At 41.6% G+C, this 20,082-nt stretch overlaps 1 protein-coding gene across 10 annotated transcripts in view; it reads left to right on the top strand.

Annotated features, from left to right (window-relative positions):
- The window catches only part of ptk2aa (protein tyrosine kinase 2aa), a 77,554-nt gene that overhangs the window by 19,613 nt on the left and 37,859 nt on the right, over nucleotides 1–20,082 (top strand). For 3 of the 10 annotated variants that reach the window (XM_078175598.1, XM_078175599.1, XM_078175597.1), the window contains exons 1-7: nucleotides 3,131–4,149; nucleotides 6,763–7,007; nucleotides 9,613–9,782; nucleotides 11,711–11,798; nucleotides 12,041–12,120; nucleotides 14,191–14,253; nucleotides 17,692–17,746. In XM_078175598.1, coding sequence (XP_078031724.1) covers nucleotides 4,026–4,149; nucleotides 6,763–7,007; nucleotides 9,613–9,782; nucleotides 11,711–11,798; nucleotides 12,041–12,120; nucleotides 14,191–14,253; nucleotides 17,692–17,746 — 825 coding nt within the window. In that variant the 5' untranslated portion in view covers nucleotides 3,131–4,025. Of the gene's footprint in view, nucleotides 1–3,110; nucleotides 4,150–6,762; nucleotides 7,008–9,612; nucleotides 9,787–11,710; nucleotides 11,799–12,040; nucleotides 12,121–14,190; nucleotides 14,254–17,691; nucleotides 17,747–20,082 lie in introns of those variants that run through there. The other 7 variants (XM_078175600.1, XM_078175601.1, XM_078175596.1 and 4 more) reach the window with 4 other exon arrangements.

Raw genomic sequence — 20,082 nt, 5'->3', positions numbered from 1 at the left:
GGGGAAGCATATGTATGTGTCGTGGCACTCTGCCCTGAAAGAAGGCCTCGTTGGCCAGTAACGTCAGATAAATCAAGTTGCCAGTGTCCAGCAATTCCTATTTGTTGCCAGCTGCAAGGAAGTAAGAGAATAACAATGGAATCGTCAATACAGAAACAAAGTTGGACAGGATGTTTCCAGGGTAATTCCAGCATGTGTGCAGGCATTTTGGGGGTTTACGAGGCATTTTGGGGGTTTTCTTCACACCTAAAGTGATAATTATCAGGTGTGGGGTCTTCATCAACATAATCACTCCACAGTCTTCAGATACTTCATTGGACCGCTGATTTATGCATTTATGTCATCAGTGCATATCATAAGTAAAACTTCTAAATATTAGCTCATGTTAAACTATTTATGCCAACAATCACTTGACTCAGACACACAAAGAAATGGCAATTATTTGTCCTGTAGGTCAAGGAAATAGTAACATTACAACAACAAAAGGCCCTGCAAACATTAATGAGATATCCATTTGTGTTAATATAGGCAATTTTTAGATTCCAAAGTATGTTGACACTGTAAAGTGTGTGTTTTAAGAAGAATAGAACCTACGTACAACCTCATTACAGTATTACAAATTGAGAGAGGGAGCTGTAAAGTTGACATCGTCAATAGTTAAAGGGCCTATGAAGGGTACAAAATTAGCACCATCCAATAGCCAAATGTGGCTAATAGGTTTGCTTCACTCACTAGCCAAAAAAAAACATCAACAACAAAAGAAATAATGGTAACCCATTGAGTGGTTGATAAAATTTGAATATTCACTGGCCATTTGGCTGTTTGACAAAAAAGTGAATTTTGCAAACTGAGGCTGTGACTGTATGACTTTTGACATGCAGGTGTGAAAACAGTTATTGTTACACATAGTTCTGACAGGATCAGCAACAAAAATAGTAATGTAGCAAACAGTGATTTGAATTACAAGCAGGAAGACTGTTTAAATTTATGAGATGAAATACGTGTCTAATTCAAATAGCTTTTGAAGTTTAACTTCAAGGCATGGATGCGAGCGCATTGATTGTTCACTAATAAAAACATATGCACGCATACATCAAAGTAGCTACTACACTTCTGAGGTTTACCTGCATCTTTGATTTTTTTTTTTTTTTTTTTTTTTTTTTTTTTTTAGTAGGTGGTGGGTGTTTCCCTCCTCTGGTAAAATAATTATGTGTTCACAACATACAGCGCAAGAGAGCGAGAGAGAGAGACTTTGGCAGAGTCCCAAAAGAGCGCTTCCCATTCATGGCAACATCCGGCTCTCCGACAAAAGGCTTTCAATAGCACACACACACACGCACACCCCCTCCTAAAACCTTCTGGTCCCACCAGATTTTCATAACAATGGCCAATGCCTAAGATGGAACACAAATTATAGGAAACCCACGTGCGTGCACACACACACATACACACATACACTCACACACACACAAAGGTACCATCAAGATTTCAAGTTTCTGTGACGTTGCTGTGCGCATTTATGTTTGTGTGTGTTCAGTAACTCGCTGAACTCTGTTGGGTTCCTCAGTCGATGTGTTCGGCCATATAAATGTCCGTGTGATTAATGGAGGCTGGCATCTGGTCAGCAGTAACACTCGTGGTGATAGGTGCCACTCGCTCACAGGATATTGTAGGCATGTTGCCTTGGAGACGAGCCCTCAGGGCAGCACCTCCAGCACTCTGAGAGCTAGAGGGAGTATGACCCCCAGTGTACAGGCTGAATGAGTTTGAATGCTCAGTATGAAGTGCGATTGATTAAGACCTTGTGGTTTGGAAGTGGATTGGTCGGCATGTTGTGTAGACCTGCTTGTTTACATGCTGGGCACCGCCAGGGCAACGGGCATGTTGGCGAAAATGTACTTTTGTTCTCTTGTGTTTTTTCTAGTTTGGAAAAAGAATGTTTGTGTTCCGATAATTTCATTATTTGTGATAGCTAACTTGGCCATTTTGGACTAGAGCTGCAACTAACCATTATTTTTATTGCCAGAAAATGTCAGAAAGTGGTATAAAATGTTTGTTTTTTTTGTTTTTTTTGTTGGTTTGTTTTTTTGTTTTGTTTCCAAACGTCCAAGATGACTTCCTCAAATTAATTTTTCTGTCCAGATATTGAGTTTACTGTCATCTGGGAATGAAGGATTCAGAAAACATTCACATTTTAGAAGCTAGAATCGGAGAATTTTGACTTTTTTTTATCACTCAGACTAATTAATTGCTACTCAGATTAGTTGGCGAATATATTAATAGTGGAAAACCAATTAATCAATCATTGCAGCTCTATTTTGGAGAGCCAGACAGAGTGCAGGGGATTGTGGTAACTTGCCCAAAGACTTAAAAATGGCTATCATTAAATAGGGTTACAATTAACAATTATGTTAATTGTCGATTAATCTGTTGGTTATTTTCTTAACTTACTGATTATTTTTTTGGCCTATGAAATGGTAAAAAAAAAAATTATCCAAAGCCCAAGATGGCGTCTTAAAATGTCTTGTTTTGTCCACAAACCCGAAATATTCAGTTTACTCTCCCAGAAGAGCAAAAAAACCCAGAAAATATTCACATTTAAGGAGCTGGAATCAGAGAATTTTGACAGTTTTTCTTTAAATTACTCAGATAGTTGGCACTCACTTAAATAGTTGACAACTGATCAAATAATAGTTGCAGCTCTATTGTTAAATAGTGGTCAGTGTGAAAATATGTAGCTTTAAATTAGCTACAGGAGGAGTGTAGTGTGGGAGATGATGGAGATGTAAACTGGTTTTGATCACTGTTTCTGTCCTGGCTTCTTTTTACGTGTGTTTTGTATTTGCTGTTATCTTCAGCAAAGGAGGTGCTGTAGATGTGTATTTCAGAGTACTTACATAAGGAGATTTTTATCTTGCATTGCATTTACCATGGTAGCAATATTGGCACAACATGAGGGCTGTTCTGAGGTCAGCTTCATAAACAGAAGTGGGAGGTTTTTTTTTTCATTGAACACAAGAGACTAGTGAGATTAGCATATTAATAGTTTCTAGCTCCTCCTGCTTCTCCTGCAGCCCCTGTGTGTCTCTCTCTCTCTCGATCTCTCTCATTCCCCACTCAACTTTCTTTCAGTTGTGCAGCTCTGTCCTCTTCTTCCTCTCATTCATCCTGAAACAATCGCTGCATTTCTCTCCCTCTCTCTCTCTCTCTCTCTCCCTCTGTCTCTGTTCGCTTTGTTTTTCTGGCTCCCTCTGTTCTCTCACTTTCTTTTTCCAAGTTAACTTTCTGTTTGTTTATCACTGAGCGCAGAATTTGTCTCTCCTTCTCTGTGACCACTAAGTAACTGTCTGCTCATTGGACCAACACTGTACAAGTTGGATTTGGCTGTGAACTTTTTGCTGGAGGGACAGTCTTCTCACCATCACAGGGACTCCACTGAGCGAAATAGCCCGAATCCTCTCCTGAGCGATGGCAGCTTGACTCTTCCTCGGCAACTGCGTAACTATGGAGTGCAGGCATGGGGCAGAAATTGGGCAAAAAACAAACAGTGTGTTGTCATCAGAGAGGGGCCACTGAGGAGTACTTTAGAAGTGGACTGAGACAGAAGAGGAGGGAAGCTTGTGGATGAAACTAGCTTTACATCTCTGGAGATCGATCTTGACTTGTGCAACTGTGGATAACAGGAACAGGATTACACAAACAAAGAAGAGTTTTTTCATTTAACTTTCTGCCTGTTGATGTGTTTCTCGTTTTGTGGCGTCTTCACACTCCATACAACGTGTCAGAGGACATAAAAATTGGCCTTTTCGAGGATTACCCCTCTGGAAGTAACTGCTGGCTAACAAAGCTGTTGACAAAAGTTGGAGACAAAGATTTCAGCCTTGGAGACAGAGTGTGTGTGTGTATCGCAGTGTTTGGGTTATGTGAGCGTGTTCTTGCAGTTGTGTCAGGACCTTGGGGTGTGTGTGTGTGTGTATTTATTTATGTAGCTTCTGTACACAAGAAGTTTAGTGTGTGCGTGTGTGATGCGGGGCTGCGAGACTGCTAGCTGTGTGTCTGTCCTCGGCGCAGACAGACACAGGGAGGGACAGACATGTGTTTCCATGGCGATGAGTGGCTGCAGCCCCTTCCCCATGTGTTGGGACAGAGGTGAATGAAATCTCCTTCACACACACAGAAAAAACACACACACAGTAGCATGAAGCCCCTCCACAGTGTGACATCTGACTCCATGGGAACTGACTTGGTGTACAGCCAAAGCTACTGTTGCTCTGTGTGAGGTGTGTGAGCTGTGTGTGTGTGTGTGTGTGTGTGTGTGTGTGAGTGATTTGTCAATATAAAAGTCATTTGAAATGGGCAGAGTGACATGGAAGGACATATTTATCTCACTGTGATATGTCCCTCAACGACATTATAGTCTTTCCTCTGACTTATGCAAGTGTGTGTGTGTGTGTGTGTGAGTGTGAGTATGCATCCGCTCTCTCCGTCTCTTTCTCTCAGGTGTAATTACCTTCTAGAACATATCAATTTTCCTTTAATGGAGGAGAGAGGAAGAGAAGCACAGGGCAAAAGGGAAGCAGAAAAAAGATAGTGAAAGCGATCTGGTCTTTTTTCCCTACACAGTGTCATTATTACAGACCGCACACACACAAAACATGTCCTGCACCCTCACACACGCAGACACAGAGAAGGTTCTTCTTGTCGGGCATTCCCAGATGAAGTTACCATGGAATTCCAGGAAGTGTGTCAGTGTTGCGACTTCTTATTCAGGAAAAACGTCAGCCCGAGGTGCATTGTATTCTTCTTTGTGTCATGTCATAGACACACAGGTGCCTACGAGCCTTGACCCTGACTGTACTTCTCCGTCTTTATTTCTCTCCCTGGGAAGATGAAAGACATGAAACAATGAAATACCGAAGAACTATCTTGCCAAAGAACGTCACATCCAAAGCAGACTTTTGCTGTACAAGGTTTATTCTAAGGAAGACAAGAGCAAGATACAAGTCAACAATATTACAAGGGGAAGGAAAAACACCTAGCATCAGTCTATTATTATTATATTATACAAACTAGAGCAGAAATAATTAGTTGTCTAATCAATTAGTAGAATGACAGAAATACAAAACTATTAATGATTTGTTTCTGTCAGTGTTTCAAACAGAACTGCCAAACGTTATCTGGTTCCAGCTCCTTAAATGTGAGGATTTACTGCTTTTCATCGTCTAATAGTGGATTCATTATTTTTTAGTTCTTGAAATGTTCTTTGGACAAAACAAGCATTATGAGGTGGAGCTCAAACCATTGATTATTTGATTAACTGAGTGCCAGAAAATTAGAAATTTGCAACTATTTTGATAATCAATTTGCTTCTTCTCTCTGTTTTATATTACTGTAAAGTGAATACCACTGGGTTTTGGACTGCTGGTTGCACAAAGCAAGCAACGTGAAGATGCCACCTTAGACATTAGGATATACAGTATATTGACCAAACGATTAGTCAAGATGAAAATCTGCAGATTAGTCACTTCTTTGTTGTTAGCCCTAATGCATCCTTTTCCTGTGTATGTGATAGAGTTGCAAATCTTGCGGATATCCGCGGGTGGGTGGGCCAATAAAAAATAACATTGTAATTAATTTCGGGTGGATTGTGGGTGGATTTGTCAGTTATATTCGTATTTAATAACCTTTTTTTATATAGCACTTTTTAAAAAAAAACAAAGCAACAGAGCAAACAATATTAGGCTAGAGTAAATTTTTACATTAGAGATGTGACCACATTTGAAAGTAGCCCATAATCTTTTAATTGTTTAAGTCAAGAAAATGCACCTATATGAAAAGCGAATGAGCACCAATGGCTGGACATCATTTAAATGTAAATACAATAACTTAATATTTGGCACGGGTTGGGTGCGGGTCTCTAAATTTTAGAAGATAATTACGTCGGGTGGGTAGCGGGTGGTTGATTGATGAGTGCACGAGGATTCGGGTGCGCCCAATCGCCATCCGCGCATCTCTAGTATGTGAAGCAGTGGTCAATATTCGAATAAGCTAAGTTCACCCTACACGACTTTCAAAGTCATCAGATCGCTGTACCGTTTACATAACTTGCTGTCTTGTAATCAGGAGTCTTGAAGTTGTTGTGGTTTTCACACTACATGACTGAGCGGTGTAAGAGGGTCACACACTTCAAAATCTGTCACCAGGAGAAATCTCAGATGAGTATGTTATGTGAAGCAGAGTTGCTAGTAAGCTAATAATAGCCTAATACTCACAGAAACATTGCATGCAACAGTCCAACTTCCACTGTCTTTTAGTCTTTCTCTGTCACTTTCTGTCTATCCCTCTCACACACACATACACACACCGTGGAGCGTGTCGCAGAGCCACTTGTCTCTCTCCTAGACATGTCTTGTGCTCTCATTGGCTGTAGCTCGCTGACAAGGTTCCTGACAAGTCCAGATATTTAACATGCCAGAGTTTTGGGGAACATCTGCGACACAACGATGCAGCATGCAGCCATGGAAGTGGCAGTTTGCAAATGTTGAGCCAACACCAATTTGTTTCTGATCTAGGACTTTTGGCAGGGAGCTCCAAAAACTGTCAGTGAGCAGAAAATCAGGGCTCAAGTCAAGTAGTGTGAACCAGGCATCACAGGCTAAACTCTCACAGGAAGGATTAAGTTAGAAATATTCTTTTTCCTTCTGATTCGACTCTTTATTCTCCCTCATTTCACCAATGTCTGATTTTCTCTCTTCTGCCCAGAATATGACAGACACCTAGCAGCAGCAGTGTCAGCAGGGAAAACCATGGCGACGGCTTACTTGGACCCCAACCTGAACCATGCCCTCCTGGGTGGCGCCAAGTCACGGCTGAGCGCAGGGGGGTCGGACCGAACCATGACCGGCTCTGTGGACAGGGTTCTGAAAGTCTTCCATCACTTTGAGAACAACTCTGAACAGAGCTGCTGGTCCTCCAATATTAGATATGGAGATGCAACTGACGTCAGGGTAAGAAGAGAAGTATTTTTTTCTGCCATCATGTTCTAAATGTATATATGCTCACAAAATACAGGAGATGCCTTACATTTCAATACAATCCAAAACTCACAAAGTCAGCCGGATTCTCAAACAAGAGCAAATAGTGCATTTGCTGGGGACTACAACACATCTGGTGCTCATTTGGTGACCCGATTTGTTGCAGTTTATCCCAAGCAGTGGTTTTAAGGTGGATTTTCACAAGGTCCGAGCTGTCTCCTCTGATAAAGGACACTCTGCACAATGAGAATATTTTGCAGGCAAATACATACAGTACAGGCCAAAAGTTTGGACACACCTTCTCATTCAATGCGTTTTCTTTATTTTCATGACTGTTTACATTGTAGATTCTCACTGAAGGCATCAAAACTATGAATGAACACATGTGGAGTTATGTACTTAACAAAAAAAGGTGAAATAACTGAAAACATGTTTTATATTCTAGTTTCTTCAAAATAGCCACCCTTTGCTCTGATTACTGCTTTGCACACTCTTGGCATTCTCTCCATGAGCTTCAAGAGGTAGTCACCTGAAATGGTTTTCCAACAGTCTTGAAGGAGTTCCCAGAGGTGTTTAGCACTTGTTGGCCCCTTTGCCTTCACTCTGTGGTCCAGCTCACCCCAAACCATCTCGATTGGGTTCAGGTCCGGTGACTGTGGAGGCCAGGTCATCTGCCGCAGCACTCCATCACTCTCCTTCTTGGTCAAATAGCCCTTACACAGCCTGGAGGTGTGTTTGGGGTCATTGTCCTGTTGAAAAATAAATGATCGTCCAACTAAACGCAAACCGGATGGGATGGCATGTCGCTGCAGGATGCTGTGGTAGCCATGCTGGTTCAGTGTGCCTTCAATTTTGAATAAATCCCCAACAGTGTCACCAGCAAAACACCCCCACACCATCACACCTCCTCCTCCATGCTTCACAGTGGGAACCAGGCATGTGGAATCCATCCGTTCACCTTTTCTGCGTCTCACAAAGACACGGCGGTTGGAACCAAAGATCTCAAATTTGGACTCATCAGACCAAAGCACAGATTTCCACTGGTCTAATGTCCATTCCTTGTGTTTCTTGGCCCAAGCAAATCTCTTCTGCTTGTTGCCTCTCCTTAGCAGTGGTTTCCTAGCAGCTATTTGACCATGAAGGCCTGATTGGCGCAGTCTCCTCTTAACAGTTGTTCTAGAGATGGGTCTGCTGCTAGAACTCTGTGTGGCATTCATCTGGTCTCTGATCTGAGCTGCTGTTAACTTGTGATTTCTGAGGCTGGTGACTCGGATGAACTTATCCTCAGAAGCAGAGGTGACTCTTGGTCTTCCTTTCCTGGGTCGGTCCTCATGTGTGCCAGTTTCGTTGTAGCGCTTGATGGTTTTTGCGACTCCACTTGGGGACACATTTAAAGTTTTTGCAATTTTCCGGACTGACTGACCTTCATTTCTTAAAGTAATGATGGCCACTCGTTTTTCTTTAGTTAGCTGATTGGTTCTTGCCATAATATGAATTTTAACAGTTGCCCAATAGGGCTGTCGGCTGTGTGTTAACCTGACATCTGCACAACACAACTGATGGTCCCAACCCCATTGATAAAGCAAGAAATTCCACTAATTAACCCTGATAAGGCACACCTGTGAAGTGGAAACCATTTCAGGTGACTACCTCTTGAAGCTCATCGAGAGAATGCCAAGAGTGTGCAAAGCAGTAATCAGAGCAAAGGGTGGCTATTTCGAAGAAACTAGAATATAAAACATGTTTTCAGTTATTTCACCTTTTTTTGTTAAGTACATAACTTCACATGTGTTCATTCATAGTTTTGATGCCTTCAGTGAGAATCTACAATGTAAATAGTCATGAAAATAAAGAAAACGCATTGAATGAGAAGGTGTGTCCAAACTTTTGGCCTGTACTGTATAACCTCAGTACACTGTGTACTAGTGTATGTATCCTTTTAGATACACTCCCATGACACGGAAACTACTTAGCACTGCTCCAACTTTAGTGGTTGCACAGGATACATCACTGCAGACATCTTCTCCTCTCCTCTCCTCTCCTCTCTCCACTTTCTCTTTCAGTATCTAGGTCAGACCCCCTAGCGTTTGCAACACACATGGTTCTGTGAGCATTATCATGTGTGTGTATGATGTCTGTCAACTTGTTTGGGTGGGAATGGCGCATTAAGTCGCTTGAAGTCACCTACACACACATACATGGACTCATGTCCTCATTGACCTGGTGCAAAATAGCAAACATAAACACGAGCGCAGTTGGCACACTGAGGGATGGCAGACTGACTTCTTTATAGACTGGATAACTGTCTTTATCCACTGGGCATCTCTGGTTCACTCACCACATTGATATACAGTTTAGCACATGTGCTGAGCCACCACAGCTACTGATGAAGGGCAAATGCTTTGTAATTTAGCCCAGTTTAGCCAAATACACCAATAATTAAAGTAATATCTGCAGATTTTGCACTTAATCCCAAAATAATATTAGTGTTTAGTCTCACAACAGTGTGTCTAACTGTGCAGGTGAAGAGGGTAAAAAAAGTATAGTACAGTAAAACTGTTCCCTTTTTTGTTTCCAGGGAATCATCCAGAAGATCCTTGACATCCACAAAGTGCGCTGGACGTCTTGTTTTGGTCTGCGTCTCAGCAACAGCCAGTCCAGAGACCAGGTGCACTGGCTCCACCCCGATATGGGCGTGTCCCACGTCAGAGAGAAATACGACCAGGCACGACCAAACGAGGAGTGGAGGTAAGAGAAGAAGAAGAGTGTGTGTGTGTGTGTGTGTGTGTGTGTGTGTGTGTGTGTGTGTGTCATATACTAAACTATATGTTTAATAAGCTGTCATATTTGCTGATGTAACATATCTAAGATTCTATCAAACACAGTAAGCTTGAGGTATGGATACCTTTTCGATACCACAGGCGTAAAATGCAACAATCTTTATTAATTATATATTTGATAGTATCAAAAGTACCAGAGCTTTAAAAAACATAAAAGTCCAATCAGAGTTTTATCCCAAAACTGCACAGACAACCGTGAAGAAAAGCACCCGATCCTCAACCTGTGGCTGTTGTAACATTCTCTTCAGCAACAAACCCACCATACGACTGGATTCGTGCGTTCAGTGACTTTTTTTGGAACCAGCACTGTGTGCAAGAAATACTGTTTTGTTTGCCAGACATTTTTTCCTTTTTCCATGGTATAAAAGAGGTACCAAGTCTTGTTTTCTATACTTAAATTGACGTTTAAAATTGTGTATTGTGGCAACCCTAGTTCAGTGTCACTGCCTCAGGCTAAAAATAAGAAGCATGTCTGACACAGAGGTGCTGTTTTGCTGTGATTTTATTTGCTAACGTGCTGAGTGGTTGTAAAGGTGCTGCCAGACTAGATTTTCCTCTGTTAGATTTACTTGTGTGCAGACAGGAAATAGTGTGAGAAGGGTTGTGAGCAGAAACCTCGGGTATTAGCGTGGCTAGCGGGCTAACAGCAGCAGTCCACAAAGCTGTAAATCACAGCTTCTGATCAGCCAAAGCAGTGTCCCTTCTTCTCTGCTGCTTTTATTATTTCCCCAAGTGTATCTCTATAAATGAGGTTATAGACAGAGAGTATTTGCACAACACAAGATCAGTCTCACCTTTTCTCCTCAACTGGCTGGACATTAGAGCCACACAATGTTGTGTGTCAAGACTGAACTCTGGATCAATATGGAGTCATTTCTTATTGCATAGAAGTGAACGTGAAGCTAAATCAGGTGTGACTGGACTTAAATTAAGGCAGCCAGTATGCAAAGACGTTGGATAGTATATAACTGAGGTGTTGTCTCAAACGTTTACCAGGCAGAGTAGGTTTATATATATCAAATACAAAATGAACTTGGCTTGAGATTCTGTGGCGAAAGGGAGTAAAGAACCTTGGAGAAAAGCTGTGCAGTTACACTTCATAATTGGTTTCCTAAACATTTAATAGTGACTTATTTCGCCTTGTGTATTTAGTCAAATTTACTGTCTCCTCAAATGGCTAGCTTCAGCAGTCTGCCCTATTGTGCAGCACAACAGCAGAAGTGATTTATTGTAAACAACGTCATGAAAAACAGTGCAGCCCGTCTGTTAGGACGACTTGTATGTGTGTGGTGCGGTGTGGTTGAGTTGGTTTGGCAGTTTGGATGTTAATGCACTGGTATATATTACGTTTATTGTGGTGGTCTCTGTGCTGATGCTATTGTGAGGTGGAGACCTTTTGCACTGTGGACATAAAAAGAGCGAGAACCAGATGTCTGCTTTGTCTGACTAAGTCAACAACCCTTGCTGTCTCTCTCCTCCACTGATCCTGCAATCAGTCTCCTTATTTGCATTCTTGCATATCATTTTTTTCCTTACCACCTTCTGTTTTTCCTCTCCCTACTCCTTCTCTACATCCTTTCTCTTCTTCTTCTTCTCATCATGCTCTTTTTAATCATGTCTACTCCTTGATTAATCTTGTTCTCTTATTTGACTTCACATCCGTCCTCCTTTCCTCTCCTCTGCGCTGCTTTTCCTTAGGTTCTTCATGTTTTTAACCCCACAGAAGGCATCTCAAACACATCACTGTATCCCAACACTTATTTCCAGTAGATACAGAAGCTGCAAATTATTGTACAATATGAAGGCTCACTCTATCTTTCTCCCTGTCCTCTGTAGGTATGAGTTAAGGATCCGGTATCTTCCAAAGGGCTTTGTGCAGCAGTTTACAGAAGACAAACCTACACTAAACTACTTCTACCATCAGGTATAAACACACACACACACATTCCCAGAGGCACCCAGACACACAAACATATTTAATTTTCTGCCAGCAGCGAGTGAGCGCTGAGACATATGGTTCCGCTTGAAGGACTGTGTGTGTTTGCCTTTGGGTAATCTAGGTCAGCAAGACCGTGTGTGCATTTGTGTGTGAGGTAGACGGCATGTTGTTTGTAGAAATAAGTGTTTAATAAACATATTTCTGTGGTGTGTATTTGTGTCCCCCAGGTGAAGAACGACTACATGACAGAGATCGGGGAACAGGTGGAGCAAGATGTAGCTCTCAAACTGGGCTGTCTAGAAATCAGGTGGGACTTGTTCACACTGCTAAACTGTGGCTCTCTTTCAGGACTTTGTGCATGGATAACTGCATGTGCATGTTTGATGGCTATACAGTGCCCTCCAAAAGTATTGGAACAGTGAGTCCAATTCGTTTACTTTTGTTGTCGACTGAAAACATTTGGGTTTGACATCAAAAGATGAATATGAGACAAGAGATCAACATTTCAGCTTTTATTTCCAGGTATTTACATCTGGATCTGATACACAACTTAGAAGATAGCATTATTTGTAATGGAACACAATTTTTTTAGGTGAGCAAAAGTATTGGAACATATAAACTTAAAATAGATTAAAGTGAATGAGACTTAATATTTAGTTGCAAATCCTTTGCTTTCAATAACTGCATCAAGCCTGTGACCCATTGACATCACCAAACTTTTGCATTCTTATTTTGTGATGCTTTTCCAGGCTTTCACCGCAGCCTCTTTCAGTTGTTGTTTGTTTTGGGGGGTTACTCCCTTCAGTCTCCTCTTCAGCAGGTAAAATGCATGCTCTATTGGGTTTAAGTCTGGAGACTGACTTGGCCAGTCTAAAACCTTCCACTTCTTGCCCCTGATGAACTCCTTTGTTGTTTTGGCAGTGTGTTTTGGGTCGTTATCTTGCTGCATGATGAAGGATCTCCCAATCAGTTTGGTTGCATCTTTCTTTAAATTAACAGACAGAATGTTTCTGTAGACTTCTGAGTTCATTTTGCTGCTGCCATCATGTGTTACATCATCAATGAAGATGAAAGAGTCCGTCCCAGAAGAAGCCATGCAAGCCCAAGCCATGACATTCCCTCCACCGTGTTTCACAGATGAGTTTGTATGTTTGGGATCATGAGCAGATCCTTTCTTTCTCCAAACTTTTGCCTTTCCATCACTTTGGAAAAAGTTAATCTTTGTCTCATCAGTCCATAAAACTTTTTCCCAGAATTTTTGAGGCTCATCTCTGTACCTTTTGGCAAATTCCAGCCTGGCCTTCATATTCTTCTTGCTAATGAGTGGTTTGCATCTTCTGGTGTAGCCTCTGTACTTTTGTTCATGAAGTCTTCTGCGAACAGTAGATTGTGATACCTTCACTCCTGCCCTCTGGAGGTTGTTGCTGATGTCACTAACAGTTGTTTTAGGGTCTTTCTTTACAGCTCTCACAATGTTTCTGTCATCAACTGCTGATGTTTTCCTTGGTCTATCTGTTCGACGTCTATTGCTTAGTACACCAGTGGTTTCTTTCTTCTTCAGGACATTCCAAATGGTTATACTGGCTATGGGCAATGTTTGTGCAATGGCTCTGATTGATTGTCCATCTTCTCTCAGATTCACAATTGCTTCTTTTTCACCCATAGACAGCTCTCTGGTTTTCATGTTGGTTCCACCTCTAAATGCAGTCTGCACAGGCAAAACCTATCGTACCCAATCTGAAACTGAGCTCAGACATCCAGTGCTATTTATTGTTTGAATAATCAATGTAATTGGGAGACACCTGGGCAACAAAACACACCTGTCAGTCACATGTTCCAATACTTTTGCTCTCATGAAAAATGGGTGGGTTCAAACAAAAGGTGCTATCTTCTAAGTTGTGTATCAGATCCAGATGTAAATACCTGGAAATGAAAGCTGAAATGTTGATCTCTTGTCCCATATTCATCTTTTGATGTCAAACCCAAATATTTTCAGTCTACAACAAAAATAAAGGAATTGGCCTCACTGTTCCAATACTTTTGGAGGACACTGTATATCAGTGTTCATTATTTAAAGGAACACCTACTTCTTCGACTAACATAAAACCCCCAGTTGTAATTTGGATGTAGGTCACAAGCCAAAATGTTCTGGTCTCATAAAGTCGTGCTTTACACTGCAAATGTTGCTGAAGTTTTGACCTCTTCGGTCTTTCTGGAAGTAGATGTTGTTACATGAATCCTTGTCCTGGTAAAATTTAAAACCTGAAACGTTTTAGGAACTCATTTAACAAGTAGTCTGTTTTACGTGTGTGCATGTCTGCAGTGAATGTATCTGACCTTGTTCTCTCTGTCTGTGTCCTGCTGGTTTCAATTCCAGGAGGTTCTTCAAAGACATGAGAGGAAACGCCCTGGACAAGAAATCCAACTATGAACTATTGGAGTAAGTATGTTCTTCATGAGCGAAGTTGCTGCAGCAGTGCATGTTGTCTTTTAATAATTTCATTCTTTCTTTCTCACACTAAAAAAAAAACTTTGATAACCATTTTACAGCCTGGCTCTACCAGAGGTGTTATTTATAATATAAGCTTTAATTATTTATTTATAGTTGAACAAGGGAAGCTTTCACCTTAGATGCTGCAAAGGGTTTAAGGGGAGAAAAAAAGAATGAAGAGTGAGCTATTAGATGGATACAATAATGTAAATCACATTTGGTCTCACTCATTCGATCAAGTCTAACTTAAGTCTAACCTATAATATACACAGCTGACTTGGTCCAAATCTGGAAAGAAATCTTTTTGGACTTTGAGGGAAAGTGACAACCTTTCCATTATATAGATTTTTATGTTATTTTAGTCCATTGATCAACGTCTCTGGTTGACCTGGAAATATGTTTTGTATCCCAGTAGTAAGAACAGAAGAATAACACAGTGTCTCAGTTTTTGGTACAGAGTTCCTAGAAATCTGTGAAGTGAAAAACAAGAGTTTGGGAATTGCACAAAAGTCTGGAAACATTTAAAAATTGCTGTTCAATTTTTTTTTTGGTAGTCCAACTGTGATTTGACATTTTTCTACATGTACTTGCGCCAAAAAAAGGCTACAGTGTAGCTATAGTTATTATTTTTATCCCCGTTTCCTCAGTCACCTGATCACCTTCGTCTTGTTCTGTACTCTGTCATATTTGGAAACTGATTTGGGTTTGGCTGCTCTGTCTATGGTAGCTCCCTTGTTTGCTCCATGTGTTGCTCCCTGGTAGATGGATGTCGATGAAGAACATTAACAAACTCCGGCCCTAACGAGGCTTGGCTCTAACATGCTCTGACTCTAATGAGCTGCCCTATTCCAATGAAGTCTTTCTTTCAGTCCATCAGCCTAACGAGCTCTCAAATTAACTTAGAAGAATGCCTTCTGTCTTTCCACCGACATCTCTTTGTCTCTCTTCTCCATCCTCTCAGTCCGTCTCTTGTCTGTCTCCTCCAAGCTCTCATCCTCTTTTTTTGTCAGTTCTTTTTCCTGAGTTCCGCCTCTCTTTGTTTTTTCTCCATCTCCCTCTCACTGCCTCTCTCGTTTGATTGGAAAAAGATGTTGTGTCATGCATATTTTAAGCCAAAGAGAGACGGAGAGGGAAAGTGCTGTCGGGGCTTTGAATACACCAAGCTGACAGTTGGCCATCAAGGCTCTTGTTGAGTGTCTGTGGTCCATCACCGCCCATACATTTTGGCAGTGCTGTTGTTTCACCCATTTAATTTCTCCATTTTTCTCTGCTTTTTCCTCTTTGTTCCTTAAAGAGCAAAAGACCACACAAACACTTTGTTTTCAGGGTCCATTATTTCTGATTAAGTTCCTTATAAATTTCAAGAAGTTTCCTGAAGAGTTTCGTTTTTGTATGCTCCCTCTGGAGGTTGTGCTAGCAATTAATTGGAATTAATTAACTGGAAGTGTATCAACTGAGAACTGTCTCTATTCTCCCCATAATTTGTTCTGACTACATAGATCTTTCAAGGAAACCTCTCAGACATTATTGGGAAATTAAAGACCCATATTTTCAGTGTGTCTTCCAAGTATATACAGTAATAAGACTGCCTCAACAGATTTGTGTCAGTGTGACAATGTTTTTTGTCATTTTGGTTGTATTTCCATGCACTTATCCCCTGTTTGGTTAGTTCCTCTTCTGCAGCCACTAAACACAATCTCATTTTGGAGATCAGCTGGTCGGAGTTGGCTGTAGTCCTTGTGGTTGTGAGCTAATGCAATGCGTGTAATCAGTGGCTTTGTCAGTGCTCGTTCTTTGAGGTCGGCGTGGTGTGTCATCTCTGAGTCCTTTATTCCCTGTATCTGTTTGTGCGTCCTGTTCCTCCTTTGATGATAGCTTTGATTTTGAGAGAGAAAGTGAACAGTTTTACAGGTAACATGCAGCACATTTTATAAAATGATCCCCTCATAGACATGATGATGGGCAGCCCCAAGCATAGTAGTGGTTTTTACACTTGTTTTATTTGCTTAAGAGGAGAATACTTTATAGAGACAGTTCACTCTAAAACCTGTAGTGCAGATTATATATCTAAAATGTTTTGGTGTGAGTTGCAGTGTTGGAGATATCGGCTATAGAGATGTCTGCCTCCTCTCAAATATAATGGAACTCGATGGCACTCAGCTTGTGGTGCTCAAAGTGCCACAAAAATACATTTGAGAAACAATGTCTCTTTCCAGAAATCATGACCCGGTTAATCAGGATAATCCGCAGACCTTGTTGTGAGCAGTTTCATGTAGGAACTATTTTCTTTCCACCTAACTGCACGCGCCAACTGTATCACAGCACAGAAGGAAGTGTGCATCTACTCATGAAGGAGAAGCTTGTGCTTGTGAAATTGTAAGTTGTAAGGATCATTGGCTTCCTCCTTAGCTGGGCGCTAACATAAGCTAGCTCAGTGGTGCTAGGTGAGCTAGCAGTAGATGCACTCTTCCTTCTGTGCGTTGATGCACTTAAGTGAGCATAGTTCTGTAGGAAGAGAATAGTTCCTTCATAAAACTGCTCACAACAAGGTCTGTGGATTATCTTGAGTAACGGGTCATGATTTCTGGAAAGAGACATTGCTGTTGAGTTCTATAGAGATGTTTTACAGTCAAGTGCCATCCAGTTCCATTATATCCAAGAGACGGCAGACAACTCTTGTGCCGATATCTCTAACACTCTGCAACTCACACCAAAACAATCTAGATTGATAAATAGCACTGTGGGTAAGAGGAAAAATACTTGTTTTTGATTTTAGGGTGAACTGTCCCTTTAAAGCTGGGGCAGCCTGAAACTAAAACCCCAACCCTGTTGTACACCATGCAGTGTAATAATACTATACTACTAATTGACTGATATTTGACCTATGTTGGAGAAAAAGGGTGATGTAAGCTCCCAACCTTTCCCTCACTCTCTCTCCTCTTGTTCTCTCCTACTCTCTCTGTACTTGTCTTTTCTCCAGAGGAGTTTGAGTCATTAGCCGGCTTCCTGTTTTAGCTCTGCACATCTTTCTTTGTCTCTGTGGTCTCCCTCTTTGTACTCCTCCCTGCCTCTCTCTCTATCTCTCTCTTTCTGCTCTCCCTGTTTTTCCTCAGCCCCGTCTCTTAGGAAAAGATGAGTAGTGCTCTCTGTAGTCAGCACTTAGTCATAGCTTTCTGTTTCTGTTTTCTGTTTCTTGTCTTCAGTTGCCTGTCCTGCCTAACCGTGTCTGTCTGTAGCTGTTGTTGGTAATTTCTCTGCAGAGGAACAAATAAGCTCCTGAGATCAGATAAAGGCAGAAGTGGTTGTCGATTAACATTCCTCAGTGTAATTACAGCATAATGAACATTCTGCTCTCTTCCTCTTGTCTCTCTCTGTCTCTCTTTTCAGGAAAGACGTTGGTTTGAGGCGTTTTTTCCCAAAAGACCTGTTGGATTCAGTCAAGGTGAGAATAATGGGTTTTGAATGGAGATCAAAAGGAGGTGGAGGAGTACTCACAATAAATATGTCAGGTTGCTGAAAGAAAACACCCAGGAAATCTAGTTGAAAATAGTTGAATTAAAGGGTTTCTGATCATAATTTGGGTGAGTGAGCATTCGGCAGCTGCTATCATAGTGTCCCATCTGCTCCACTGGAGCTGCTCAGTAACTAAAAGTAACCAAAGCGTGTGGTTTATAGGCAGCTCCCTGGTGTAAGTAACTGCTGCTTTGAGCCAGTTTTCTGAATGTGTTACTTGACATGTTGTCAGACTCAGGCTGGCCTGGCTGAGAAAGTGTGAAGCAATCCAAGACTCAGCAAGATTGAAATGAAATCTTGGCCAACTAAGCGGCACAGTGTAGATGAATGGAGACGAGAAGGAGAACGAGTAGGAAAATATGACACTTTTACCAGAGAACCCACTTACACACTATATATAGATGAGTGTGATGAATGTAGTTTTCATCAGTGAAGAATCCATGTTCTGCAAGCCCCACTGTGAGAGGAATAGGTAGACATTTTGGGAAACACTCTTATTCGCTTTCTTGCAGAGAGTTAGATGAGAAGATTGTTACCACTCTCATGCCTGTCCAGTAACCATGAAGCTACAGCCAGCAGCTAGTTAGCTTAGCTTAGCAAAAAGTAAGGCTTCATTTACACCAAATGCAGCATTGCAGCGAAAAGCCCACTCTGCCCATTCATTTAAATGTAGGTAGTGCATCTAGGCTGCGGTGATGTGGCTCCAACGAGAAAACAAAGCAGTCTGTGGTGAAAAGTTGAAACAGATTCAGCTGTTAGAGAGACACAGCACGATGTCACAGTGTGGTGGCCAATCATGTAATCGGTGATCAGACTGGAAAGTCGCCGGCAGCCCATGGGAACAAGCAATACAATCTCTTTCTATCATTAAATGTTGTACAAACTTAACAAAGACAAATACTCCTACACCGTCGCACAACTCTTTGGCTAATCGGCACAATGCCAGATTTGGTGTGAATGCTGCTAACAGCTAGCCTGGATTTATACCAAAATTTGAGTTTCCTGATTGTCAGCACCCTGCAAGCACCGTTTTAATAACTTTGGTTATGATATGAAGACACGTTAAATAAGCTTTTGAGTTAGAATATTCAGTTCATTTGTATTTTGGCACATTTGGTGGTGTGTGTTTGTGTGTGATGGCTCGGTGGGCTCACTCAACGAACAGTGTCTGTGTCAGTGATAAATTTACGGCACGCGTTTCTGGGGAGGGTCTTGTTGTGTGCGTGTGTTTGCGTGGGTGTGAAAGAAAGGCCCCAGTGACCCGAAAAGGTCTCGATGTCAGCAGGCGGGCGGACAGATGCTCTGCAGAGGGACAGAAATTGTGTTTCTGTGTGTGTGTGTTGTGTGTGTGACCCTCAGGTCATGTATAAAACCCACTTTCTCTTTCCAACAATGAGGAGGGAGGAGGAGGTGTCAGTGTGCATCTCCTTCTGGGGTCCCCCCACGTCTGTCAAGCCCTGCTGACCCCCCCCCCCCCCCCCCCCCAATATCTCCTCTTCTCATTCTCTACTTCTTTGGCAGACATGACAACACACACTCCCCTGAGTCCTGTTTTATAAGACATCATATGTGGTCTGTTTTAGTTGCATTTAACACCATGTTGTTTTTTCAAGCAAAATTGCCAAACATTGTCTGATTCCAGCTTCTCTGTTGTGTCAATGTGATAATGAAAAGGAATATTTTTGGGTCCTTGACTGTTGGTAGGACAAAAAAGGCGATGTAAAGACATCACTTTGGGCCACTTTTCAGTTTTTTTGCCATTTTAGAGACCAAACGAAAAATCGTGGACTTGAGAAAATAATCATTACCTGCAACCCTAATTAGTTTCTTGTGTCTGCCTTTTAAAGTATTTTTGTTTGCATAATTATATCATGCATTAGCAGTTAAAAATAGTAATGTTAATGTTAAGCAAATAACTGTCTGACACATCTGCTCGCACATACATTCAGTGAGAGACGCAGAGAGAGAGAGAGCACAGCTGTCATTTACGTCTCTGTCGCTCGCTCTGGTGAAAGAGAATGGTAGTCATTTAATGGGATTATGCACCCTCAATGGACTCTACTTCCACACACACACACACACACACACACACACACACACACACACTCAAACCCCAGAGCAGATGGCTGTGGTAGTAAACAGTGACTGATGTTAGCTGTGGTGAAAGCTTTATAAAGAGCAGAGTCTGTTCATTCATATTGACAAGCTGGGCAGCAGGTTTAGTAAAACTGACCTTTAGAGGCTTTAAGGATCAAAGTTCCATCG

Source organism: Epinephelus lanceolatus, chromosome 16 (genome assembly GCF_041903045.1).
Source record: "Epinephelus lanceolatus isolate andai-2023 chromosome 16, ASM4190304v1, whole genome shotgun sequence".
NCBI classification, from domain to species: Eukaryota; Metazoa; Chordata; class Actinopteri; order Perciformes; family Serranidae; genus Epinephelus; species Epinephelus lanceolatus.
Note: the sequence above shows the minus strand (reverse complement) of the source record. Positions and strands in the feature narration are given on the sequence as shown.